A 27,876-nucleotide genomic window follows, 5' to 3' on the forward strand; every position below is an offset into this window, starting at 1 on the left:
CTTCTGGCCCACCAATACTGTATATGACTTTTTATATTTATATTGTACAAATAGTATACAGTACAAGAGGAGGTGGTAGAGTCTGACTTGGATGAACATCCACACACTACTGTAAAAAATGAATGGATCGACAATCAATAAGTAAAAGTAAGCGGGATGGTGAGTGTTTGTGCATGAGTGTGTTGTAACACAACAAAGAGAAAAACGCCTCTCAGTAAAAGCAAACAGGCAGACAAAATCCAAACGTGACTTGTGACTGTGATGTCTGCATGCAGTCTAAAGGCCCTATCGGCACCTAATAACTCGGATGTAGAGATGGCGTATGAGCACGTATGCGTCTCGCTGTTCGGCGGGCTCAGTGAGCGTCGCCGCCGCCACGCGGCGGCTTGGCGTCGTGCGGCTGCCCCGCATCCCCGCCGGGCAGCCAGGGGGAGACGGAGTGTGAGGTGGTCTGCTTGGCCATGCTGTAGTGGCTGATCACCGTGTAGAAGCGGCCCCTGGAGTTGGCGTCCTGCGCGGCGTAGTAGGCCTCCAGCGAGGCCGGGATGCACCGCTTGTGCTGAAACAAACAGCAACAACAAACAAAGATGGCCGCTTGGGTCCCGAAAATGACAGGTTTGTTTTATGAGAGACACTGAAACCGTGGTACATCAGTCACTACAGTGGAAAACGCTGTTCTTCTCCATATGCTCAAGTCTTGCTGTCAAAGTGGCATATCCGTCACTGCAGTTATATTCTATATGCGTGAGTCTTGAGGTCAACGATGCACATCAGTGACTACAGTGGACAGCTTTACAGACAAACACTGCTTTCTTTCTCATGAATTAGTTGCAACATAAAAGCCGTGTATCAATCATTACCCCAAACAGAGTCTTGACGAGTCTTGATGTCAAAGTGGTACATCAGTCACTACAGAAAGAAAGCTCTTCAAATACTTTTCATCTGTTTATATGAGCCATAAATTGTGCATCAGTCATGACAGTAAACAGCTCTGAAAATGTTATTTTCTTCTTGGTTATTAAAGGGAAAATCCACTGGTTTGCATTAATAATGTATCCAATAGGTCATGTAATATGTACTCTATATTGACAATGTGATGTTAAATCCTCTCTCATTTAATAGTGTTTTGAGAAGATTTTTATCGACAGTTACGAATTTTCAGGGGCGCTGCCATTTTCGTGACTCACATGACCTACGTGCGCAGATGTGTGTACTGTGCCGCAACAAAGGGTCGATTGCTTGGGACACAATTTATGCCCAGCGCCGATTTCTTAGATTTATCCTGATCTGATGAAGAAACAGCAGTATCGGTTGATCGGGAAGACGGAGGAATAGTTCCATACACAGCCATGAGGGATGCCGGTCACGCCGCCGGGGCCGTGTAACGAGTTAGCATGCCGGAGTCTCGTTCATTATTGTGATTAACCAGGACCCAGCGCGGCGGTGGCTGCAGGACGGCGCGCTGCGCGTTTTTGACCACAGGATGGAGAACGTGCGCATGTGGGTTTGAAGTGGGAGGTGTCAGAAATGTTACCACAGGGATAACTGGCTTGTGGTGGCAAAACGTTCATAGCGACGTCGCTTTTTGATCCTTCGATGTCGGCTCTTCCTCCACAATGCGGAGGAAAAAGGTGTGAGTGACACGTGTTATGTGGGGGACAGACACCCCCAAGCCGGCTTGCTGGGTCCAGTTGCCGCTCACAGCTGTGTATGGAAGTATTCCTCCATCTTCCCGATCAAGCAATACTGCCATTTCTTCATCAGATGAGGATAAATCAGAGAAATCAGCATAAATGGTGTCCCACGTCATCGAGCCTTTGTTGCGGCATGGTACACGTCACATCCGCGCAAGTAAGTCGTGTGACTCGCAAAAACTCACATGCCCCTGACAATTCGTAATTGTCGATAAAAATCTTTTCAAAACACTATTAAAAGAGAGAGGATTAAACATCATGTTGTCAAAATAGAGTACATATTACATGACCTATTGGATACATTTTTAATGCAAACCAGTGGGTTTTCCCTTTAAGGTACAAAATGAATTCAGAAGAATGTAAGTCACGTCATTTCCATTTTGCAGTATAATGTGCTTATCAGTGTGGCCACAGTCACCTTGAAAAAGTAGCTTACTTACTTTACTGATTACTTGAGCTTAAAAGTAACTTAGTTACTCTTCTGATTGGTTGAATTCAAAAAGTACCTTTGTCGTTACTTTCAGCATCTGCCAAGTGGCAATAATATCACTTTTCCACAGTACAATAAAAATCATTAGCTTCACCATATCCATTGCTTGGTAATGTATGCCACACAAGTGACAGAATCACGTCATCAATACGGACCAATAACTTCAACATCAGCGGAGTTGACGGCACATTAAAAGGTCAACTCAGTACAGACCCGACATGACAACCCAATTTAGTAAGTTCCGAAACGAGGTCTTCTCTTTATTTGAACCACCAGCTCCAAATTATTGTTTGCTGAGAGGCAGTGATGGCGCAAAAGCAACTATTGTTGGATTGAAGGCGTAACTGTAGTCCAATTACTTTCCCAAGGAGAGTAACACATAACTTTGCACATGACTCAAAATGGTGAATTTTCAACGGAAGGTGTGACTTTGTAACTTTATAACGTTACTTTGTAATGCCTTGGCGGCATCACAGGTGCTTCCGATGTGCGGCTCCGGTGACAGCGCACTTGAGCTTCGTGTGTATTTCCTGAGTGGGTGGACGCTTCTTTTGTTCGATATCTGAGTGCACACAATGCTAGATGAGCCACGTGCACTCAGAGTCCCCGCAGAGGCTCCCAAATAGATTTTAGATTCCGCCTTTCCGAGTCTCTGACGGTCAAGGTGACACAAAGGCATTGCAAAACACGACACGAATGCTAATATTCAGCCGAATCTTTTTAACGCTTCATCTAGAACTTCAACCGAGAAGTTTTTTTAAGGAACACTTGGAATGCTGAACACAACCTTGCTTTGGAGCAATATAAAGGCTACCGCTCCAAAAGCCATTTTGGCAAAATAGAAAGAAAAAAAACAACCAACAATGTAGTTTGTCCAAGTACAGATTTCAGGTGCAGATTTTGGGCTGTATCAGTGTGAATTATTCTTCTTGTTGTTGATATTATTATTATCGTTACCATTTTTTGTACCTTGTAGAGGAATCCATCTGGGCAAGCGTGCTCATAGGTGAAGGCTTTGTAAACCACCAGGAACACAATGCAGGCGAGGAAGGCCAAAGCCAGGATGATCAGGATAGTCACCTGCAGTACACGCAAACACTACTTAGCTTAGTCGGTGTGTATTTACGTTATTTATTATACGTCACTTATTATACGTCATTTATATTTATTTTTAAATCCCAAAGTCTTAAGACAAATTTTGATCGTCTTTCTTAGATGTTAAGAACTACAGCAGCGTGCGTTGTTTCTATGGATCAACGCCATTGACATCGTCTCACAAGAGAATATTGAAGGTGAAATGATAAATTGAACACGCGTGTAATGAAACGCGCCTTCTCATTAACATGGCAATTGAAAAGAGGGCCGAGTCAAGGGCTGAACTGAAGCTGACTGACTTGAAAATCCATCATGTAATCTGATTAATTGCGACCAACGTGAATTTAATATCGAGTGACTGCAAAAGAGGCAAAAAAATAAAGTGGAATGCTATTAATGAGTTTGGACTATTATACACTGTAAAGGTGTCACCACCCCAATATATATATATATATATATATATATATATATATATATATATGTATATATTACTATTTTAAATAAATTGTGTTTTTTATTGCTTGTATTGATTGTTGGAAAGTGTTCACTGACTACTTAGAATACACTGCAAAATATGAAGAGTTTGTTTTCAAAACGAGACATAGGCATTTTTTTCAGATTTACGAAACTCGCGCCAAAATTATCCATTCGGAGCTGGATAATTTTGGCGCGAGTTTCGTAAATCTGAAAAAAATGCCTACGTCTCGTTTTAAAAACAAACTCTTCATATATTAATCAAATATTTATTTATTATGAATAATTACTAATGTAAAGGTAAATATATTTTTGTACAATGTTTTACTTTTGAATGAATTATCTAAAGATTATATGCCATAGAAAATTTTAAATATTTGAAATTTACATTTTATCGCACTAATTCATGTATATTTTAAAATCCCCTTACCACTTCGGTTTGATGACAAAATATATGTCATTCTAAATACATTCTAATTTAGCCTCTTAAAAATACTAAATATTAAAATCTAAATCTCAATATTGATTAGTTTTCTCAAACAAATGTCCTTTTACTATGTTAAATTGATGGCAAAATATCTCAATAATTATTATTTTAATGATATTATACACATTACATCATGTCATGTATCTTTTTAAAATAACGATTAAATCCCTCAACCACTTCAAATTGATTATTGTTATTAATTTTAAACATGTAAATGTAACTACAATATATAATTAATTAAATACATCGTTATACATTGCGTAATATTATTATACATACTGAACCACAACAAGAATCATCTTTATTTTCCAAGGATATCAAAAACACAGAAGGAATTTCTCTCCGGTAGTTGGTGCTACACTTTGACAAAAATTGTTTTTCCAGACGTAAAATCATGAAAACGCACTTCGGATACTCAAAATGCAATGAGACGTTACCAGTTATGATATAAATCTGATGTAACTACATGGAAAAATATCACCTAAATGAATACCCAACATACATATAAACACCATTTGTAGTGGATCACAGTTTCCAATTTTCTAATAGAAGTACAGAATAACAGCAATACAATATATCCATAAGGGTAGGTGGGCATATTAGTGCTTTTATTTTATTTATTTATTTTTTTGCTGTGTGCATTATTCATTTGTCTGGCAGGGTGGACATGCTGTTGTAGAGAAGATTAACATAAAAAAGGATTTGCTTTCAACTTGACACTTTGATTGGATGCCTGTGAAATAGCATTTAATTTGAATTATGCAAATGAGGCGTAGAAGGATATCTGCGTTAAAAAAAAAAAAACATAGCGTCTGCCAACTTCTGACAGCTGCATATATGTGTGTGTGTGTTGTTCCATATACTCACATCTGTCATGGAAATCAATAACTAAATAAAAGTTGCCCTTCCATTGAATTGTAATTTCCCGCCTCCCACGCTGGCGTTTTTTGGACGTTCCGACCGGCCGATCCGCTCGGTCGGCTCCCGCAAACATGTCACAACAATTAGCCAAGCGAGTGATGCTCGGAGTCCATCAGCGTGATGCCGCCTGACGCACGCACGCACGCGAAGCCGGCCGCCGTTTAACTTGCGCATTTTCTCCTGAAACTTTCAACGGGTCGGCAAATTTTGCTTCCTGCCCAGCAGACAACAACCCTGCTACTACATGTGTTGTTTATTTGTCTTTATCAACAATAGGAGGTTCTTCTGCTGACGGCAACACTTGTACTTCTTCTGAATTGTATTTACAGTGGATATCAAAAGTCTACACACCCCTGTTTTTAGGTTCAATTTTTGTGATATAAACCAATATGTGACCAATATGAAACATTTCAAATATTCCTCCATTATTGTGACCGATAACCTGTGGGAGAAACAGTTACAGTTGTTTTTGGCTTTCGCAATGTCATCCGCCCTCATCGTCTTCGTGGCTTTCTTTGCCAGGGTGTCATTTAGTGTTTCTCTACGTGCCAGCCTGCGTGCCGCGTTGTCGCTCCTGACACGGCCATCGTCCTGTTTTTAAGCGTCACTCCTGATAACGGGAGTTGACAGCGGCAATAAGGAGCGCCGGGTGAGTGACACTTGATGTGCCTCTTGGGTTGGTGGGGATGGGGGAGAAATCTGCTGATTTTAAAAAGCATGTTTGGGACCTCTTATTACTTCCAAATAATATCAGAGCAAAGTTTTTGACAAACAAGGACAGATAAATATATATTTATATATATATATTGGCGGCACGGTAGAGCAGCTGGTAAAGCGTTGGCCTCAGAGTTCTGAGGATCCAGGTTTGATCCCGGCCTTGCCTGTGTGGAGGTTGCATGTTCTCCCCGTGCCTGCGTGGGTTTTCTCTGGTCACTCCGGTTTCCGCCGACTTCCCAAAAACATGCAACATTAATTGGACGCTCGAAATTGCCCCTAGGTGAACTGGAGGTGGCAGAAATGAAGATGCTGAGGTTCTCTCTAATGGGACAAGCCGAAAGGAATAGAAGAAGAAATTGTCCCTCGGTCTGATTGTGAGTGCGGCTGTTTGTCTCTATGTGCCCTGCGATTGGCTGGCAACCAGTTAAGTGTGTACACTGTCTGCTGCCCTTTGAGAACTGGGATAGTCTCCCGCACTCCCCGTGACCCTCGTGAGGATAAGCGGCAAAGAAAATGGATGGATGGATATATATATATATATATATATACATTCCATTTCTCCACCACTGCAAACTTAACTTAAATATTGTTAAATTAATAGTTTCACATTATTATCTTTGGAAAAGGCAGATTTTTAAGGGTTTCGCTCATCTCTTGTTGTCCTGGGAGCTCATGTTGAGGTTCAAGCTGCAGTCTGATCGAAAACCCTTTTTTTTTCCTTCCTAAATTGTACTGCACTGTTTCCAGCCAGGAGCAAAAATGCAAGGCCATTACTTTTGTAATGTACAAGTGGTTTGTTTTATTTTGTTGTTGTTTTTTTAATTGATATTCCTCCAGCATTTTTTTCTCTGACTCATCACGACCGCTGTTGTTTTGTCCTCCCAAAAGCAATTTAACTTTGCTCTTAGACATATGGAAAATTCAATGAGCATGCTTATTATATACAAGGCAGCACGAGGACAGATAACATGGCGTTGGTAACGCGGCAACTGGACGACACTACTAAACGACTAACTCTGCGTCTCATTCTGAGTCAGCTCAGGTGTGTGCATTTCAACCAAGCTGCTTTGAGGTTTTGCAGGAAGTGCTGTTGGGTGACCTTTATGATCACACTTTGTGTGTGTGTGTGCATGTATATGTGTGTATGCGTGCGTGTGTGTATGTGTGTGTTTGTGTGAGGGGATTTCACTGCAGAGGCCACCATTACACCTAAAGGTCATGGAAAGTGCACTTAAGTCATCAAGTATTTTCAATAACACGAGGCACTAGACTGTTGTTAGGTCCAAAGGTGGCAAAGTACAGTAAAGCCTCGGTTCTCGAACATCCCCGTTTTCGAACAAATCAGTTTTTGAATTTTGAGTTTTGAAATTTCAAGATTTTTTTGCTTCTGTTTTCAAACGAAAATCGGTAGCCGAATGCCCCCAACGAAACCAGGGAATAACATATTGCGTGCGGCCAGCCCAGCTGATCCATAGACATGCTTTGTTGTGAATTCCCACGCCACCGAAGAGACCGGGAAATTAAATAATGCGCGTGGCGCAAGCAGCTGACCCACCCACGACGCGTTTTGTCTATTCCAACGCCCCCTGAAAAAAAAACAGAAATAACACCGCGCAGCACAAGCAGTTGACTCGCCCACGATGGGTTTCGTTATTGTCAATTCGAACACCTCCCCCACCCAAAAAAACCCAGAAATGACAATGCGCACAACGCAACCACCGCACTTTTGTTATTCTGTATAACACAGCTTCTGTACACAGACGTGTCCCAGTAGTGCCTGTTGTTTTTCTTCTTATTGAGGACTACCCTATTAACCCCCAATCATGGCTCCAAAGAAGGCAAGTTGCTTGTTTAAAGTAAATCTGCATTTTTGTTACTAAAAAAAAAAAAGTTTACAAGGCTGGGGGCCGAGTTGCTACAGATACGGCAATCCACTCCCAGCCTATTGTACTCTACAACTAAAGCATACATTTTGAGCAAAAAAATAAATATTTTCCCAAAATTATTTTACTATATAAAGTATTTAAACTATACATGTATTTCTACTATGCAGTTTATTATGAGGAAAAGCTACAAAAAAGCCTTTAAAAAGCCCAATTTTTTAGGCTTGGAATGCATTATTTCTTTTCGTAATGGGAAACATCAATTCGGTTTTCGAACAAATCCCCTCTCGAACCGTTTTGTAGAACGGATCGTGGTCGAGAACCGAGGCATCACTGTACTCACAAATTTTACTTCAGTAGGAAAACAATAAAAGGCCGTTAAATGCAGGGGCATATTTATTCCTCTAGGGGAATGGACTCAAGGCAAGTCCAGAAAAAGGCCAAGATTTTGGATATTAATGTTTGTCATTGGAGGCGGTTCCCGGTATGTGCGATATGTGTTGTCCCACAAGGTGGTATTTCTGCTGTTACCCCCCGTATACCTTTCTACTGGGTAAAGATGTAAGAATTGATTCAACTCCTTTACCTGAGTGAAGGTTAAAAAAAAAAAAAACTCTGAAATCTACTCAAGTGCAATAATAAATTGGGAAGTTTATACAATACCTTTTGTTTCTATGTTGGCACAACAAAAATGCAAATAAATAAATCTGTACACAATAGTTACTATCACCAATAGGTAAAAAAAAAAGGGGGGTTTGTGCACCTTTTTTTGAAATTAACTGGCCTATATTGAGAAACATAAAATGTATACATATCTGTTTTCACATGTAAAGAGTAAAAGTAAAAAGTCACCAGAAAAAAACAATCAAGTCAAGTACAGTAAGTGTTTCATAATATATTCATAATACAAGCACATTGGTATTCAAAATGTCCGCTTTGTGTGCGTTTGGAGGACATCCCGCCTGTTTGGAGTCGTTAAAGATGGAATGTGACATTAAAGGCTGAAAAGTGGCCCCTTGAGTGGATTCATAATCCTGCAGTTTGGCAGGCACCGGGACAGCCTGCGCTTACTTAAACGCCAGACAGTCGCTAATCGCGCTAATGTACCCCAATTACAAGATTACACTTGACTGTGTTATTTCCTTGCAGACCAGGCCCAGACTCAGATCACAGAGAAGGTGTGACACGCTGAATAGGGTTAAATATAAGGTAACGTGATTCAAGTCAAATCTGTTCATAAGCACAATGAATAAACTTGAAATCGGATGTCATGTAATATGATGATACAATTTTGTTTTGGATTTGGTAAAAGAAAAGGCTAACAAGCTTTCTAGTGTCACCCTCTACAATGTACTGCATCCATGCACAGAAGTATGTATACCGCACTAAAAGAAAATATAAATGCTTTGAGAAAAGCAGTAATAAGTTATATCCAAAAACAGTCACACTTAATCCATTTCCCATTTTGGCACCTTCAGGGAGGCCAATTGTGGCAGTATACTGTCATACCAAAAGAGTAGTTCTAGATAAATGCCAGTCCGTTGATTGGTTGACAAACGGAGCCTGGCAGTCACATGACTGCACAATGTCTCCACGGCCCCACACAGGAGGACATTTTTCAAAAAGAAACGACGACGTGCGACTGGCGGGAAGTAGAGGCTGAACACCCCAGGCCTCAAATTCAATCACACACCCGCCCCCCACCCCCCCCCCCCCCCCACCCCAAAAAAAATGTCCACATTTCAGGCTGCAAGAACTCCACTTCCAATTTAGGCTGTTTCACGAGTTGAAATCTCAGAGCTGAAAACTGACTTCATTTATGTAACTTTCTGAAGTTTTGATATCTAATTGATGTCATTAAAGTGATATAATTGGGCAATATCTGGATTTGCAGTCACTGATGGTGTAGTGATACACACGTCTGACTTTGGTGCGGGCAATGTGGGATCAATTCCTGCTCAGTGATGGTGTCAATATCTGCCCTGCGACTGACTGGCGACCAGTTCAGCGTGTAGTCCATCTTTCGCTCGAAGCTAGCTGGGATAGGATCTGGCTCTCCCGTGACCCTTGTGAGGATAAGCGGCTTGGATAACGGATGGATGGATGGATCTGTATTTGCATTATCCTATTTTATACTCTTGTCTATTTGGCGCTCATTGACTGGTTTGCAAATCAGAAGTTACTCGGCAGTAACTCAGTACTTGAGTTATTTCTTCCACTGGAGAGTTACTCAAGCCATATTTAGAGGAATACTTTTCACTTTGACTTGAGTCATGCTGTGCTAAAGTAAGAGTATTCTTACTTGAGTATAACTTTTGGCTACCGTAGCGACCTCTGGCATGTGCCGATGCATTAAAGCCAGCATGGAGATAATTATGCTTCCTGGCTATAGATGAAACTCTTTGTGCTTGGCAAGTGAGCCAAGCTTTTTATGTTGATGCGCAAAGGAAGGTCAGTGGCAAATGGAGGACTTCATACGCCTTGACTTACTTTTCAGCTTAAGCGCATTGAACGCGAACAGCGTTTGAGGGCGTATGCGGCGATGTGCCGATATTGACCGCCAGTGGACGCCTGCTTTGAGGTCGCTGCTTGATGCGGACCACACGCCGCTCAACAGAAGCCATCTGGACTTATTAATCATCTCACATCTCACTCAGCACAAAGCGCGGCGGCCATTGGGTCGCCTTCATTTATCTGTTCGACCGACCCCGAGGAGCTGTTCGTCCAAACCTTCTGGCATCTGACGCTCAGGACGTCTTGGTGCTGACAAATGGCTTCGGTCGGTTTCGAAAGGCCTTTGGGAAGCCGGCTTGACCCCACACCGCAATGAACGTTCAGAATGATACAATAAATAACATTGGAGGAGATCCAGACTCTCCTGGAGTGACCGAAATTGGATTTCAGTCATGGTGGCCTAAAGGATAGCACGTCCCCCCTGACATTTCTGAGGTTTGCCGTTCGAATCTTGGCTTATGGCCTGAGTGTATGGAGTTTCCCAGTCCTCCCTGTCCTTTGGTGAGTTTTCTCCACCCCCCCCCCACCCCCGGCCACACCCACATTCTATAAACGTGGGGCAGGTTCATTGATAGTGTCATGATACTCCCGGTCCTAGCCCTGGCTGTGCAGTCATCAGGAGGTGCGCACTAGTGCCTCATCCCCAGTAATTACCTGCAGTACTCAGTGCACATAGCAGAGGCCCCATAGCTCAGTGGTTAGCGCATTGGTTTGGTATACCAGGTGTTGTGAGTTCATATCACACTGGGGATCCTTAGGAAGGGTATCTGGCGTAAAAACTGTGCCAAACAAACATGAGCTGGGATGTCACGCTGTGGTGACCCCTAACGGGACAAACCGAAAGTAACTAACTTATAGGACCCAGCGGATGGTGTGGCTTCGCCAGATCGTTGCCATTGATGCCTCGTTCCCGCACTTCCTCAACTCTGATCTCGACTACCGACCGCCGCCTGTCTCCCGACCTCCCCTGTAAGCCTGGTCGTTATCTGCTGCTCTCGTGGACTTCCTGCCTGGACTGAATAAAGATATGTCCCGAACTGCCTCCACGTTTCCCGTCTATTTGGGTCCAACGCCGTGACAGATTGGGATTGTTCATTCCAGGATTGACTTCAGGTGTTAAATGTTGACGAAGAGGAAACTTGTCATCTGCTGGACTAATTGGTTCCCCTCCTACCCACTACACCTCGACATCACAAATTTGATGGTATGATTTTAACATCCGTGAAAAGACCAAGTGCCTGGGGGAGAATATACCTAATCACTGCGAATAAAACTTTACGATCATAAAAACAAAATCAGGTTGAGCCGTTGGACAGGCTGTTGTGCACTAGTGTTGTGTTTGTGTGCTCTGCCAAGCCTCCGGTATCTGGCCATCGCATCTGGCCGCTTCACTCTCTCAGCAGCCAGTTTTTATACAATGTGATGCGAGTGTGTGATTAGGTGCCAAAAGGAGCTGGCTACCGGATGCTGGCTCGGCATTACACGACGAGAAAGGACGAAAGGGAAAGGGGATGAAGTAAAAATGCTGAAGGAAGAGAGTGTGCTGCGAAGACATCTCCAGATTGAGCCCTTAAACTGCTGCGCGCATTGCACTGCGAATAGTTCCGTCCAAGTCGGGTCTCGTTAGGATCTCTTCCGCTGAACTTTAAAATATGAACATGTACCCCCAAAGGTGTCTAGTCTGCTTCTCACCTTGTCTTAGCTTCTTTCGCATGAATCTGGATGAAGAACACTGATTAGATGAGTCACGTCCATGCACAGACTCCCCAGTTCAAGATGGACTTCTTGTTTTAACACCTTTTTACTGGTCAAATTGAGGCCTGACCAACATGAAGTCCTATGCAATTGAGCCCGATCAAAAGTTATTGACTAAAAGATGTAGGAAATACATTATTTTAGTATGTTAGGCACACGTAAACGTGTTTTTTTTTATGCATTTGATCTTCAATAAATTTCTTTAAAGGTCCAGGTTTATAAATCTATCAATCGATCGACAATAGCGCTCTATAATATTGTAGTTTATAAAAGCACACAGAAATGACATCATTAATAATTACTGGACTGACTCTGTAAAAAAATTAATGCAGCAGTTAGTACAAAGTGCTTTTGAATATTTGTTGGTGTTATGAAAATAAAAAGCTAAGTTTGATCTTTTGACAATTAAACTTTTCCCAGTTTCAACATTAAATAATGGTCAGATTTTTTCGTATAATTTGCTGCAATTTTTATGTCTTAAATACTATACATTCAACAGTGTCTTTTTAATCTTATATAATAAATATAGATATAATGTTACATTAAAAAAATGTTGGTCAAACTGGCAAATACTTTGTAATGACAAGAACCATTATAGACATGTGTCAGGAACCTCCGGTGCGGGGCTGGACCCAGATGCAGGACTCCGAGACGAGGACATGATGTCAGGAGTAGTTTTATTCAAACAGAGGTGGCACAAACACTGTGACGAGGATAGCTCAACACTACATTGTTTACAGTGGCGGAGATTCCTACTGTCAGTGAATACAACTCACAAACTCAGGGCACAACGCACAATGAACTGGTGAATGCCAGTGACCAAAACTCCAACTTAAATACACCATCTAACTACGGTCCCAATGTGAAACAGCTGTGACCGGAGACAGGTGTCACCGACCAGGGCAGTGGCCATGCCCCTCTTGGCCATGGTCCAGCTTTGCTCATGACAGAAATGTATAGTCCTGTCCATCTAAATGAGACTCCTTGAGATTTCGTCGCTGATTTTTCTAACAAATGAGAAAGACAACGTCGGGCTTGGAACACGATGCTGTTCATCTTGTCTTGTGGGGCTAATCAGAAAGACACGGGAGGATCGGGGCGAGTTAAAAGTAGGCGACAGGGGTGGCGCTGGGGGTGGGGGGGAGAGATGAGAGGTAACGACAATCTGACCCTACGGAGTGGCTTCCCTTGAGGCAACATTACAAAAAGTATTCCTTGTTCTTTAACGTGTTCCTATGATAAAGACGCATCACGGGAAAAAGCTGCTTGAACATTCCTCTTATTGGTTCTTATTTGGGACACCGCCATGGCCGCGTGGCTGTTCCTGCAGTGCACGGTGGATTGCTTAACACTATGGAGATCAAGAGTGAGGGAAGAGACAAACGGAGGCGGGGAAAGAAGAGAGGCGGAAGGTGGGAACAAGTGGGAGACGGGCGAGGGCGGATTAGAGAGCTCTGAGCTTCTCCATCCATCAACACAAAATGCAAAGCTTTGAGGAGAGGAGAGGAGAGACGTGCGAGCACATACGCGCACAGAATCAGCTCGTCAGTGAAAGCCGAGCCGGCGGTTCGCTCGAGTCCCCCAAAAAGCAAGCGACATCACACAGAATCAGAGCCACCGAGCTGCATTTGCGCCTAACAAAAGCTGAAGGCAGCGCAGCGCCTCCGTAAGCCGACTGCAACAGTTCTGGAAAAGTCTGATAACCGCCGCGAGCTACGTTTTAAACACGGATGGCAATATTCCAACATTATCCCCGCCGAGGTCAAATATGGGGTAAGCAATAACCTTGACATAAGAGCAAAGGAACGTTCCAGTTTCATTTCGCAGCGTTTCTCTCCATTGCACCACTTCCAGAGTGGGTATTTATTTTTTCTCTTTGTGGTGCCATGTCGATCTAATCCATCCAACCCCTTTAGAGTCAGTAGTCCTGTCTCATTTAACTTACACCACATTCACGATGGATTTTTTTCACCTACCAGATTTGAAATTTCCCTCCCAAGGCCTGCAAGCTCGCATGAGACGACGTCAGCATTTAGTTTTATATGTCCGTTTTACGTTAAATCTCAAATGGGGCTGACAAATAAACATCTTGAAGCAAGCACACGATGCCTCTTATTTGGATAACTGCGTGGGTGTGCTCAAAGCAATGTCATGTGATCATCTGTCATTTCCTGACAGTCAAAGTGTGAGAACAGCTGCTAAGGAATAATATTGTAAAAGTCTGTTTTAATACATTTAAATGTGTTTAAAGCATCTGTGAGTGCTAAAACCCATGTCTATAAAAACATGCTTCTTTAATACCATCTTTTGGTATCGCAGAACTCCGCCAGCGAGGGTTCTGTGATAAACTGGGCTTCACTGTATAAAACAAAATATCTATAAGGGGATGTTCCAACATTTTCTGTACCTCCATTTATGAATCCCATTATTTTTGGCGCCATAATATCTTCTAACCTATCAACGTTACAAAATGAAGGTAAATGTCATCAAAGAGACTTTTATTTGCACTTTAAATCCAATCTCTGTGTTGCTATGTACACACCTTGGCTTGCCTCCTCCCACCGGCTCTCGTGGCGGGTTGCCATGGAGGCGGCTTTTCTTTGCTGCCATGACAACACGAGTTCTCTTTGGTCTCCCCTAACAACAACGCAACAGAATGGAGTGTGGCTTTGAGGAGCCCAATCGTGTGATTCGCGCTCATCATTCCTCGGCTGGGCCACAAAGGTGTGCGTGAGCGTGTGTGATGATGCATTTTGGTTGTCGCATTTCCATGAGATGATCATCCCAGCTGAATTTCCCCCCTATTGTATGTGTTCGGGAACTAATGAGGCAAATCAATCCTTGTAATTACTGTAAGGCCATCGTCATCACTACGATCAATAATGATAATTGCACGCTCCGCGTACCTTAAGTCTCTCCGACACGCCGTCGGTGAAGCTGATGGTGAACTCCTCCACTTTGGGAACCTTCAGTCTCTTCTTCTCCGTCTGGTACTCGGTGCGAGTTTTCACCACGACCTAAAGTGAGAGTCACGCTTTTTATTTATAGCAGGATGTGTGGAATTTATGTGATAGGCAGGTGGGGGAAATGGAAACTGACATTTTGAGAGGGAAAAGGGCCAAGAAACAGTAAGTTGATACAAGAGCTGTATCAAATATTCTGCTAAGAATTTTCTTTTTCTGTTTTCAGCATTTTTGTGCGTGAGTGTTTCGTTCGTCTTCACCTGGCAGCCTACAACAGCCTTGAGTTTCCACCTTTCTGCCATTACGTTAGCCCTTTTGCAGTATTGCAGCATGTTGGACATAATATTTTATGTGCCGAATACAGTATTGGTGCTTTTGGACTTTTGACTACAATGCTACAACCCTGAGGAGTGGTGATAAAAGAAAGTGAAGTGAAAGAGAGAACTAAACTGAACAGGAAAATTAAACTCTTCATTCCTTCTATATGTAAGTTACTGGCCAATGGACAAATTGTTGGCTTTTAGAAAACTGCAGTTGTTTGTTTACATTCAAATTTGCTTGTGAGTGACTTCATGCCTGCTGTGATCGCAAGATTACAATTTCAGTATCCCATCGACTTCTCTGGTTAGTTGAAGATTCCAGTCTTGCTCTGCTCCCTCTCTCCCTACTAACATTCATCCATCCATCCGTTATCCAAGCTGCTTATCCTCACAAGAGTCACCGCAGAGCTGGAGCCTATCCCAGCTAGCTTCGGGCAAAAGGCGGACTACACCCTGACCTGGTCACCAGTCAGTCGCAGGGCAGATATCGACACCATCACCGAGCGGGAATTGATCCCACATTGCCTGCACCAAAGTCAGGCGTATGTACCACTACACCATCAGTGATTCCTCCAAACTAACAGTTTAAGCAAAAAGAGGGAATTCAAATTTCCCATTGAGGTGTTTAGGGTAAAGGTGTGGTAAGAGTTAGGAATAGTAGGTTAGAGACTAATGTAGCTAAATCTAAATTCATGGAATTGGGGATAGGGAAGTGTTCAGACCTTCGGGTAGGGTTTATTGATATTTATTGCATGTTCAATGTCTGTGTCTACTCATCCAAGATTATTTTACAAGCTGATCTCTGTATTTGAGCTGCTGGATATTCCCGTTTGCCTCAGGGGATCTACTTAGTAAGAGCCGTTAAAATTTGTATTGTATCGGTTTGGAACCCATTAGCGTTATGCAAATGGTGTATGCCTTGTTCAAGTCAGCTATGTAACGCATTCAAATTTGGACACACGGCGCAAACAGGTGAAGCCGAGCTTCATCGTGAAATAGGAACCAGAATGACTCTCACGGGGAGCTCAAGGACAAATTCACGGAAAAGGCGCTCACGCACACAAACACAAAAAGCCATTTTGAAAATGGAAAGTGAGGAGAGATGAGAACAATGAGCGGATGGAGAATAGAAGAGGAAAAGTGAAATGGAGGGCGTTGTTACGAACTGAATCGAACTCTATTAGACATGAAAATGAGGATGCAATATTTTACATCCAGAAAAACCTCGAAAATTCAATTTCAGTCCTGCCTGTCTCTAAGGGATACAATGCTGCTTAATGCAATGAAATTTAAAGAAAAGCTCAGCTTCAAACCAAAATGACTGAGTTCTGATTTGGTTTTGGGGACGGGTGATTAAGACTTTTTGTCATGATAGATGTGTCAACCAAACTTCATGTCAATCAATAAAACTGGTGTTAGGGGTTTTTGTTGATTTATTTTACTTTCCGAGAAGCTTGAAAATGAACATCAAACTTTAACATCATCCTCCACGCAAATTTGATGGCGAACGCAAAAATGCTGCGCATGGGTCACTTACATCAAATTCTCTCATCGGAGTAAGCCCGAGTATTCACACAAAATGGATGCTTACAACTAAAATGGCCGACACCCCTGTTAAATTTCAGGCATGTGTCCTTGAGACTTTTTCAAATGTTCTGTTATGATAAACATTTTCAGCAAAGTTACCGTTGAGTGGTTAAGCTGGAAACCGGTGCTAATTTTTTTAAAACTTTCCAGGAAGCGCTAATGGGTGAATTTTGAAGGATAGGAAACCCGGCAATTCTTAAATATTTAGCAGGATAGCCGCTTGCCAAAATCGACGAGTGTTCAGAGATTTCGACAGATAATAGTAAACTGCAATTTGGAGAGGGCCTCCACAGCGCTAATAAGAAGTTCTATGCTTGTCTCTCAGTATTCCCACAAGTAGGAATCATCCGAGGGGAGAGCAGTTACTCCTCACTGGAGGCTGATGGGCTCATGTGGCCGGAATTCAAGACCGCTGACCCGAGAGGAAAGCACGGTGTTGTATTCTGGCGGCTCAATGAAGAAGTGTGGGGAAAAAAAGGACGCTTCAGTGAAAAAAAAAAAACGGGAATTGGGCAATTTTGTGATGTGAACATATTTGGAGATGCAAGGCGGCAATGTGGATATCTGCTCTGTGGGTGGGGTGGGGTGGGCTGGAGGTTGTATGGCAGATTAAAAGGTACAGTATTGGGCTTTTATTGTTCTTCTCTGACAAGGACAACAACAACATCCCAATGTTAAATAGCAAAACACTCCCATAGCTTTTTGCCAATTGAACACGGAAAATTATTGGCCTTACAATAATAACTTGGCTTGCTGTTCACTTACATGTGAGTAGAATTGATGTAAGGCTCTCATAGATTCATGCAAAGGTTCTGCACAAATTGGTTCCCCTGTGATTGCGAAAACCTAAAATGAGTCCTATTCTACTTGTGTGCTGCTAGAGGTTACATGCTAACAGCTACGCTATCCCCCATACATAAGGCGACGGTCGAGAATTGACTTCCATCCATCCATTTTCTTCACTGCTTATCCTCACGAGGGTCACAGGGAGTGCTGAAGCCTATCCCAGCTGTGGGCAGGAGGCAGGGGTAGACTTTGAACAGGTTGCCAGCCAATCACTGGGCACATTGACACAAACAACCACACCCACAATCACACCTAGGGGCAATTTAGAGTGTCCAATTAATGTATGTTTTTGGAATGTGGGAGGAAACTGGAGTGCCCAGAGGAAATCTACGCAGGCACGGGGAGAACATACAAACTACACACAGGTGGGTCTGGGATTGAACCCAGGAACTCAGAACTGTGAGGCCAACCCTTTACCAGCAGTTCCACTGTGTCACCAAGAATTGACTTTTGATTCCCAATGTTTGCTTTTTAAAGAATTACATAAAATATCTTTTGAAATTAGCAGCAATGCAATTGGCATCAACACTGGCATCTCTTCCTTCCTTCCTTCCTTCTTTCCTTCCTTCCTTCCCTCAGACCCCCTCATTTGAATCCTTCCTTCCTTTGCTTCAAAGTACTTTTTTGCCTTCTTTCTTTCCATACCTTTCCAACATCGCTTGAGACTTGTACATTTCAAGTGCATGCTTCCATATGTTGGCAACGCTTATTATCAAAAATGAAAACTGGAGAATATTACATGCCAAGATTAATGTATTCAACCGTAAAAATATATTTAGAAGCGTGAGTTTTACAACAATCTCTTAATCTTTAGTGGAGATTTTCCCAACCTGCATTGAAAACTGTGAGGTAGTTCTGCAAAAAAATAAGCAGTTTATTTTTTCTATTATAACAATGTTATTCTGTTACATCAGGCTCCAGTTCAGGAGGCGGTTTGCTCTTTGTTCTCTGAGAGCAGGCTACTGGTTAAAGGCTCAGCGCCATAGATTAATAAGCACTTCATTACAGGAGGTGAAGAGGAAAAAGGTGGAAGAATAATGAGGCAACAAAAAGTGTTGCAAACCTTTAGGCCCCTGAATGAGTCGGTGGGAAATGAGAAGCCAAGGCAAAACGGTGACATGTTTGAAGGCTGAGAGGAGTGTCACGCTTGAACCAGGGGCTGGGGGGGTGGGGGTGGGGTACTCAGATTCATTGTATAGACCTTCTGTGGCGTCCACTCCTCTAAAAAAAAAAAAAAAAAAAAAGGCGACAGATATTGACCTCGAATCAGTAATTTTAACACAAAAGTGAATACTCCCCCTCCCTTTAATACAAAAGCATTTGTTTTCTCATTTTTTTGTGGGACAACAATAATGAAATGACACCTTGCTGTAATCGAGAGTAGTCAGTGTATAGTTTGGATACTGAGCAAGTTCTTTGCCATGAGGTGCCAGGTTGAACTTGTAGTAACAAGTATGAGAAAGTGTAGTAAAAATAATACCAAATTTAACAAACCTTCTCCCCAAAACACATCTAAGTCTAACACCAGCAGGGAAAATGGATTTGAGCAATTTCACTGTGGGTTGTTATTTTGATGGCTTTTTTACAAAACTGTACATTGACCACTTTACATTTAAAGAAAGATATCTTGGAATTAAATATTTACAAGAATGTCAGAGGTGTAGTTACTTTTATTTGATACATATTAAACTCATTGTGGGTCTTCTTCTATGTAAGTTATGAAATGTAGTTTAGCTGTTTGCACAATAGCGGCCAGGTCGCGTCATCTTTTTTATTCAAATATAAGTTTTTACCTCCAGATTTTAAAGAAAAGAAGTGTTTCGAATCAAAACACTTTCCATGTTGTATTTCAAATTAATTATGGCCCCAAGGAGAGCTGGAGGAAGACCGAATACAAGGGTGAAACAGGGTTTGTAGTGAGGGAAGACATGAGGCTAGTATGTAGATGCTAATTTGCTACATCAGGTTTTTAATAAACTCAAAGGTGGTAATTTCAACGTTAAGGGGGAAAAGTGTTCAGAATTTCAAGGTCAGCGATTTTAAGGGTCAGATTAGTTCCGCCTTGTTGTGTGTTTGTTAACTCATAGCTGCTAGGATACAGCTGCTTGATTCATAAATGGAGGTTTTAAGCAACTGAATGGTTTTATCTCAGGGTTTTAACAACAGAATGCTTAGAATTCTAGGTTTATCCATCTTGACGATCAAATTAGCATTGGCATGTAGCGTAGCTGTTAGCACATAAACTGCCAGCAGTACAAAGGTGGACCATGACCTTTCCGTGGGTCATTAAATGCTTCCATATCAGCGGGGATGCGGTTTCATACAGAAGCTCTGCAGACTGCAAGAATCTATAGAGCCAGAAAGCCAATTAGTGGCTTATATTTGAACGTGACATCTTGACATTTCACATGGCTGTGACACGAGTTGCTTTTTCATTTCATTTATGTGGGCTGATCCTTTTAAACACACAATCCATTTTACACCATGAAAGGATGCACTTCACAAAAGATGTGGATATAACCCTCTTTTTTTCCCTCTCCATCTCTACTATCAGTATTCTAGATGTGATATTCCCTCCGGAAAGGCTGTCAGATTAATTTTTTTCACTAGCGATGGAGTTTCATGTTCTCTCCTCAAAGAGCGACTTGTGATGACGGGGGGAGCCTTAAAGTGTGCGGAGGCAGCCGCAGAGGTATTTTATATAAAATAATAAATGTTTAAAAATGTATAGTGGTGTCACATGCTTTGGTGCGGCATTGGATGAAACGGAGAAATAATCAAAGGTGTCTCAATGTTTACCAGAAAACAACACTGAACGTAATCTCTGAAATAGGGAACAAACCCTTGAAACAACCGCGCCTTAACTGAACCTCAATTGTGTCACCCTTACTGACATTTTTAGTACACAATTTATTTAGTTGCTGCATTGTGATATTTAACTGAAAATAGAGGTCGTGACTGCTGTGGGAAATGAAAAGGGTCCTTGTGAGAGCCAAAATCAAACAATAAGATGAACAATGACAAAACGTTGAACAAGCATCGCAACTTTTGAATGGATTCACATTGTATTATGAGACCATATTCTCAAGGGGAGCTTGTGGTGAGGACACTCAAGTCAAAGATCTTATTTGAATTGGCGAAACATCGGAGGTGCAAATCCATTTTTACACATATGGAATGAAAACACGCCTAAGCTAAGAAATTGAGAGAAGCTATCTGACACACTGCAAGTCTTCCGGCAAACACAGTGTACAGTGGTACCTTGAGATATGAGTCACTTGTCGTATAAAGTTTTTCAAAATATGAGCCGTTTTCCCAACATGTTCTCACATAACTTTCAATGAAAAAAATCTCCTGGAATAACGCAAACAGGCAATATAAAACTCCACAGACTGGCTAACACTTAAAGCAACAAATGTTTGAATAGTGCATCAACGGGCGGTACGGTGGCGCAGTTGTAAAGCGTTGGCCTCACAGTTCTGAGGTCCCGGGTTCAATCCCGGCCCTGCCAATGTGGGGTTTGCATGTTCTCCCTGTGCCTGTGTGGGTTTTCCTCCAACATCCCAAAAACACGCAACATTAATTGGACACTCTAAATTGTCCTTGGATGTGATTGTGAGTGTGACTGTTGTCTGTCTCCATGTCCCTGCAATTGGCTGGCAACCACTTCAGGGTGTACCTTACCTCGTGCCCAGATGACAGCTGGGATAGGCTCCAGCACTCCCGCAACCCTTGTGAGGATAAGCGGCTAAGAAAATGGATGAATGGATGGGTGGATGGATAGCGGATCAATGCATGCAGACAAACCTATGGAATCACTTCATGTAGCTGTGAAACTCTTCTTCTTTTGTTTTTGCATGACTGCATCGGTACTGCCCCCGGTGGTCGAATTGCATACATCAGATTAAGATGCAATGAATTCATCATGATGCATTTACACTCCAGCTAATGGGCAGAAATAGCTGTCCCATGTTGCTCGAGGCTTGGCACACAAAAAAGCCAGCTACAATGTCTGAACAACTTTGTCGAACAGAAGTCAGATTAGACTTTGGTTATGAGTCCTCACATGATCACATAAACACATTGACTCGTTATTCTTTAATTTAATATGTCTAAAACATTTAAACTTGGAATTTGTGCAATTAAATATTTGAAAGTTTGAAGCAGCTTGCTGTTGTCAAAGAGATAACAGATGCAGGAATCAGCCTGCTCCCTCCCTCAATCTGCTTCCTCCTCCTCCTGCTTGTTTTTATGAAACTGAACTGTCGATACAATCCTGATTCCAGGGTTCCTGCTTGGATGGAATCCAATCTAATACTCATACGCCTCAGCTCAGGGAGGGCAAAGCCATAGTACAACGGATGTGTGTACGTGGGTGTGCACACGTGTACTAACCCTGCGGTTGTGGGTGGCCACGAAGTCGGCAGGCGGGATAGAAAGAGCTTTTCGCCAGTCTACTGCCAATGTTGAATACTTACTGTTCAGGTCACATGACCCACAGCAAGCTATATATATTGTACAACATACAGTGAAGAAAATGAGTATTTGAACACCCTGCTATATTGCAAGTTCTCCCACTTAGAAATCATAAAGGGGTCTGAAATTTTCATCGTAGGTGCATGTCCACTGTGAGAGAGATAATCTAAAATGAACAATCCAGAAATCACAATGTATGATTTTTTTTTTTAAAGATTTATTTGTGTGATACAGCTGCAAATAAGTATTTGAACACCTGAGAAAAACAATGTTAATATTTGGTATGGTAGCCTTTGTTTGCAATTACAGGGGTCGAACATTTCCTGTAGTTCTTCACCAAGTTTGCACAAAACTGCAGACCTTCTCTAGATCAAACAGGTTTCTCGATTGTCGCTGAGAAACATAGAGTTTCAGCTCCCTCCAAAGATTTTTTATTGGGTTTAGATCTGGAGAATGGCTAGGCCACGCCAGAACCTTGATATGCTTCTGACGGAGCCACTCCTTGGTTTTCCTGGCTGTGTGCTTCGGGTCATTATCATGTTGAAAGACCCAGCCATGACCCATCTTCAATGCGCTGACTGAGGGAAAGAGGTTGTTCCCCAAAATCTCACAATACATGACCGCGATCATCCTCTCCTTAATAAAGTGCAGTCGTCCTGTCCCATGTGCAGAAAAACACCCCCAAAGCATGATGCTACCACCCCCATGCTTCACAATAAGGATGATGTTCTTGGGATGGAACTCATCATTCGTCTTCCTCCAAACACGGTTAGTGGAATTATGACCAAAAAGTTCAATTTTCGTCTCATCTTACAACAAAACCTTCTCCCATGACTCCTCTGTATCATCCAAATGGTCATTGGCAAACTTAAGACCAGTCTTGACATGTGCTGGTTTAAGCAGGAGAACCTTCGATGCCCTGCATGATTTCAAACTATGACGTCTTAGTGTATTACCAACAGTCACCTGGGAAACGGTGGTCCCAGCTCTTTTCAGGTCATTGACCAAGTCCTGTCGTGTAGTCCTGGGCTGATTCCTCACCTTTCTCAGGATCATTGAGACCCCACGAGGTGATATCTTACATGGGGCTCCACTCCAATTGAGATTGACCATCATGTTTAGCTTTTTCCATTTTCTAATGATTGCTCCAACAATGGACTTTTTTTCACCGAGCTGCTTGACAATTTCTCCGTAGACCTTTGCAGTCATGAGCCATGATTTCTAAGTGGGAGAATATATCAGGGCGTTCAAATACTCATTTTCTTCACTCTACATACTGGGCCACTGCATTACAGTACACCAATGTGTGAGTAGCATGAATAAACACTGCATGTCTTAATAGTGGGCACTCATGTAATACATGCCTCAATAAATCTTAAATTTAAATTAAACACATTTTCCCTTTTGGAAGTGCGTCATTTTTATTGGCTCTCATTGTGTCAAAGTGCCACTAAACAAAACAAAATATTCAGTGTCTTCAATAGAGGCAAGAGCCACATTGTATGTCTTCACGGGCCTCTCTGCTAATAAAAAAAAAAATGTGGCACCTCAATTTAAACACCTCCCTCTCGCCATCTAGATGCATCCTGCCCTGCTGATTGGCGTCACTGAGCGAAACACTAAACAACTGCCTTTAATTAATGAAGTTTTCTCTAAGTGATGCTTTAGACTAAACCCCTCACTTCAATGAAAGGCCGACTTTGCACTTTTACAAAAAATAGTGTCTTCCTGACTGGCCTTATTGATTTGGACTAACGATTTCTATCGGACAAAACAAAAACACTGTACGTCCTAAATTAGCGGCTTTTATTCCAGCTAACAGCATGTCTTAAATAAATGCATCTCCACAATACAACTCCTCCATGGAAAAAAAAAAAACATTGTTCCATCGGCTTGCTTGAGCCAAAGTGGCAAGACAGTAGTGGCCTCTTCTCGAATTGATGCCCCAATTAAATACCCCACCTCAATAAAAAAAGGCATCCTTTTCTCTCTCTGGGAAAAAAACAACAGTGTGTCTGGGGTGATTGTGCCAAACTGGGACTTCACAAGACAAAAGACTGAACATCCTCAAAATGCAGCCCCAACTATAAGAGAAGCTGCAACTAAACACCTCCATTTTTTCCACATGGGAAAAAAAATAATGGCGCTAATTGCTTTCACCACAGACACGTTTCCAGAGCGGTATAATAGAACGTCACCAGAGCACAAATAACAGCTTGCCTCGCTCCGTCAGTGTTTACACAAATAAAGGTCTCCATTCAAATAAACGCCTCACTTCCAAATATTTGGAACGACTTTGAGAAATACACACGAACCCATCTTCCTTTTCTACCGGGACGTTCTGAATAAAAAACAAAGATGCGGGGTAGACTTTGCTGCGTGTGATTAGGGACGCTGCCTCACACGGGCCATTTTAAGCAGCTTATGCAGGTCCTACAAAACATGTTTTCAGTCAGGGGGAGCAGACGACAAAATCTGCTGTATGACTGACAGCCAGCCGAGACGCCGAAGAAAGACGCTCCTCTTATCTCGTACCTTCTTCTTCAAACAGGACCAGCAATAATTCAATGGTACATCCCCAGGGTTCAACCTTACTAGGCCTGGCAATGATATACACATCATAGATTGTGTGTGTGTGTGTGTGTGTGTGTGTGTGTGTGTGTGTGTGTGTGTGTGTGTGTTTGTGGCGGGGGGGTACCTGTGTCTGTTTGTGTGTGCAATGCAGCAAGCTCGGTACGAGCTTGTCGGTGTATAGTGACTGACAGTTTTTTAAATGTCATGTCACATAGTACAAACTGGTGGCGGCTGACAGATAGTGCTTGTCTCACACACAAAGACACATGCACACACACCGCTATGAAAACATCTCTGCAGTGGTCTAATATACTACCATTGCCATTAATTTAATCAGAAATGTGTCACATCGTTACTGACTGCACCGCATAAGCATGAAATAAACACCTCTCAAAAAATAAAGGCCTTTAATGTTGCCATCAGGATCACCCAAATCCACGCAGAGGGGGATCCAAAACATCTCTGCAGCGGTTATTACTTTTTTCAAAAAATTGTGAATGAGTCGCCGGATGCGACACATTAAAACAAATATGCCTCCCTCAAATACATGCCTTCATTGTCTGATGAGGGACATCAGCACAAAGAACTGGTTAAACCACTGTCCATTAAGGAGGAGAAAACATCACTGCAGTGGCCATTATTTGAATCAGAAATTAGTTAGTCGCCAAGTGTGGCAACTAAATGACAAATGAACACCTCTTTTAAATAAATGGCTTCATTATTCCATTAGGAATACACACACACACACACACACAGTGAGGGATTCAAACCACTATCCTCCAGGAAGAGAAAAATCTTTGCAGTGGTTTGATAGACTCCAATCTCCATTATTTTAATCACAAATTATTCGGTTTGTTGCCGGGTGGAACCAAAATTAAAAAATTTAGAAAAGTAAAAAACCTCTCTCAAATAAATGCCTTGTTTATCCCATCAGAAATACACAAACAAAGAGTAATGTTACGAAAAAAAAACTGTGCTCTACAACAGCTGACTACAATCAGCAGTATTTGGATGGAAAACTAGTTGATTCGTGACCACCCACTCCTGACAAGTGAGCGCCTCCCTCAAATAAATGCCTCAAAATTCTCATCAAGAAAAAGGAAATTCACGGAGTGTATGATTATATTCACATGAATATATAGTTTTCAATGAAAACGTTGGGAACCATTAGAACTCTGTCATGAATCAAAACAGCTGTTGCTTCCATTCTTTCAAGCAGAATCTCAGACGAGTAATAATGGGGGATGGGGGGGGTTATTTGGGAGTTGAAAACAACATTAGAAGGGAGTTTTAATGGCAATTTGGTTTTCACTACATGTTATTTGCGCTGTAATGTTCCATACGGGCAGTGGGAATGAGGTTCTCGTCCATCTTTTGTAGAAAATGCCACTTGAAGGGAAATCTTATGGAAATGCCCACAATGGACTCGTGTTGAAGCGTCACCATGACAACGGGATTAACGAACAGCGGGGCGTGGGCTACTGCGGAACGCTGAGATGACAAATGACCCGTTCTGTCTCCTAATGCCAGATGGGAAAACAAAGAAGCGCAAAGGAGAGATGGGAACTCTGGGGTAAAGTGAAAGCGACTCTGGGGGCTCGACGGGAAATGGGGGGCACAGGGGTGGGGGCGTGCGTCTCACCTTGTCAGGTGCTTGGCTCTGCAGGCTGCCCACATCCAGAGGAGTGATGAGGGGCACGTTTTGGAAGCCGTCCTCCACACTTGCTGCTTTGGCCCCTTTGTCCTGAAGATGACTCCCCAGTTTCACCATTTTGTAGATCCTCTTATTCCCCTGGACATAGAAAAAAAAAGCACACCGTTTGACGTTCATACGCGCTGTTTATTTGATTATTTTTTGTACATAAATATACACGATTCAAATCTAAAAAAAAATTAAGTAACACATTTGAAAATTCTTGTAGAATTTTGAGGCAAACTTGAAACTTGATAAGTCTTGATAAGTGACAACGGAATGACTGAGAAACAACAATAATAATAACAATAACAAAATGTAAAAAAAAGTTGAGTGAAATTATACAAGTTTAACAAAATTATAAATTCTAAAAATCGTATATATATATAATTTAAATAAATATAATACTAAATAAATCATAGATGAACAAAAAATATTGTTGTTATATAAAATATAAAAATATATGCATTAAAATCAATAATACATTTATTTCAAATTTTAATAAGATAATTTGATTTGATTATTTGATTAGATTGTTTATCCACATTAAAAATGTATGATGAAATGTACATTTGTATATTCTTTGTTGTTTTTGATACATTTATTTAATATAAAACAGAATGAAGATAGAGATATAAGTGTATTATTCAAAACTATTAAACATTTTAATAAAATATATCACACATTAAAATACTAAAATAATCTGAACAAAAAAATAAATAAAAAAAAAATAATAGTCATTTCTACCACGAAGCAATGAAAGAAAGCAACAACATTAATTTTAAATACTTGCAAACATTGTGTGATATATGTACATTTATAGGTATTGAAAATCAACAAATGTAAATAACAGAACACTACCGCTCAGGTATGACTCAAGCAGAATGCACAAAATGTTACAATCAATATTGACTATTGTATGAAGATGAAAAAAATACTTTTTTCTTCCTGAGCTTTCCAAATGCGGCCAAAACAAACATACTGCATGCGTGTCTGTCAGAGGGCAAAACGCGCAGATGACATGTAAGCGACATTCGACGGGGCTACGTACTTACTTACAGCGTGCTGCTGCTGCTGCTGCTGCTGCTGCTGCTGTTGCTCCTGCGGCGTGCGGATGCAGGATGAGGAGGATGAGGAGCAGGTGATGCTGCTGCTGATCCTGCGGCTGCCGGAGGGAGGGATGCGACGCTGCTGTACCGTCCGCCGCTCACCAACTGGACGTCTGGAGGCAAGCTTCTTCGCTTTCCCCAACCAGCAGACGGCCCAACCCCCTAATCCTGAATCCTCATCTGATCGGCTATGCACCAACACCCAGACACTGAGTCTTTTCTTTTTTCTTTTCTTTCTTTTTTGTGCGCGAGACTCCTTTTGGGGCTAAATTAATGTT

The 27,876-nt window shown here is 41.9% G+C and overlaps 1 protein-coding gene across 1 annotated transcript; it reads right to left on the reverse strand.

Moving 5' to 3' along the window:
- Positions 1 to 355: 355 nt before the first annotated feature.
- On the reverse strand, positions 356 to 27,668 carry nsg2 (neuronal vesicle trafficking associated 2). Its single transcript, XM_061803877.1, has 5 exons — positions 27,549 to 27,668; positions 26,439 to 26,588; positions 14,937 to 15,047; positions 3,154 to 3,264; positions 356 to 559 (listed from the first exon to the last, which is right to left on the reverse strand). Exons 2-5 carry the CDS (start codon positions 26,565 to 26,567, stop codon positions 356 to 358), a joined length of 555 nt encoding a protein of 184 aa, XP_061659861.1. The 5' UTR covers positions 26,568 to 26,588; positions 27,549 to 27,668.
- Between the last annotated feature and the right edge of the window lie 208 nt (positions 27,669 to 27,876).

Source organism: Syngnathoides biaculeatus, chromosome 18, assembly GCF_019802595.1.
Source record: "Syngnathoides biaculeatus isolate LvHL_M chromosome 18, ASM1980259v1, whole genome shotgun sequence".
NCBI lineage: Eukaryota > Metazoa > Chordata > Actinopteri > Syngnathiformes > Syngnathidae > Syngnathoides > Syngnathoides biaculeatus.

What these genes read in the sequence shown, in the direction of transcription:
- nsg2 (XM_061803877.1), bottom strand. Translation starts at nt 26,567, where the DNA reads ATGGTGAAACTGGGGAGTCATCTTCAGGACAAAGGGGCCAAAGCAGCA. An exon ending in AGAGCCAAGCACCTGACAAG is followed by an intron (nt 15,048 to 26,438) that starts GTGAGACGCACG and finishes CTCTCACTTTAG; the next exon opens with GTCGTGGTGAAAACTCGCAC. An exon ending in CAGATGGATTCCTCTACAAG is followed by an intron (nt 560 to 3,153) that starts GTACAAAAAATG and finishes TGTTTGTTTCAG; the next exon opens with CACAAGCGGTGCATCCCGGC.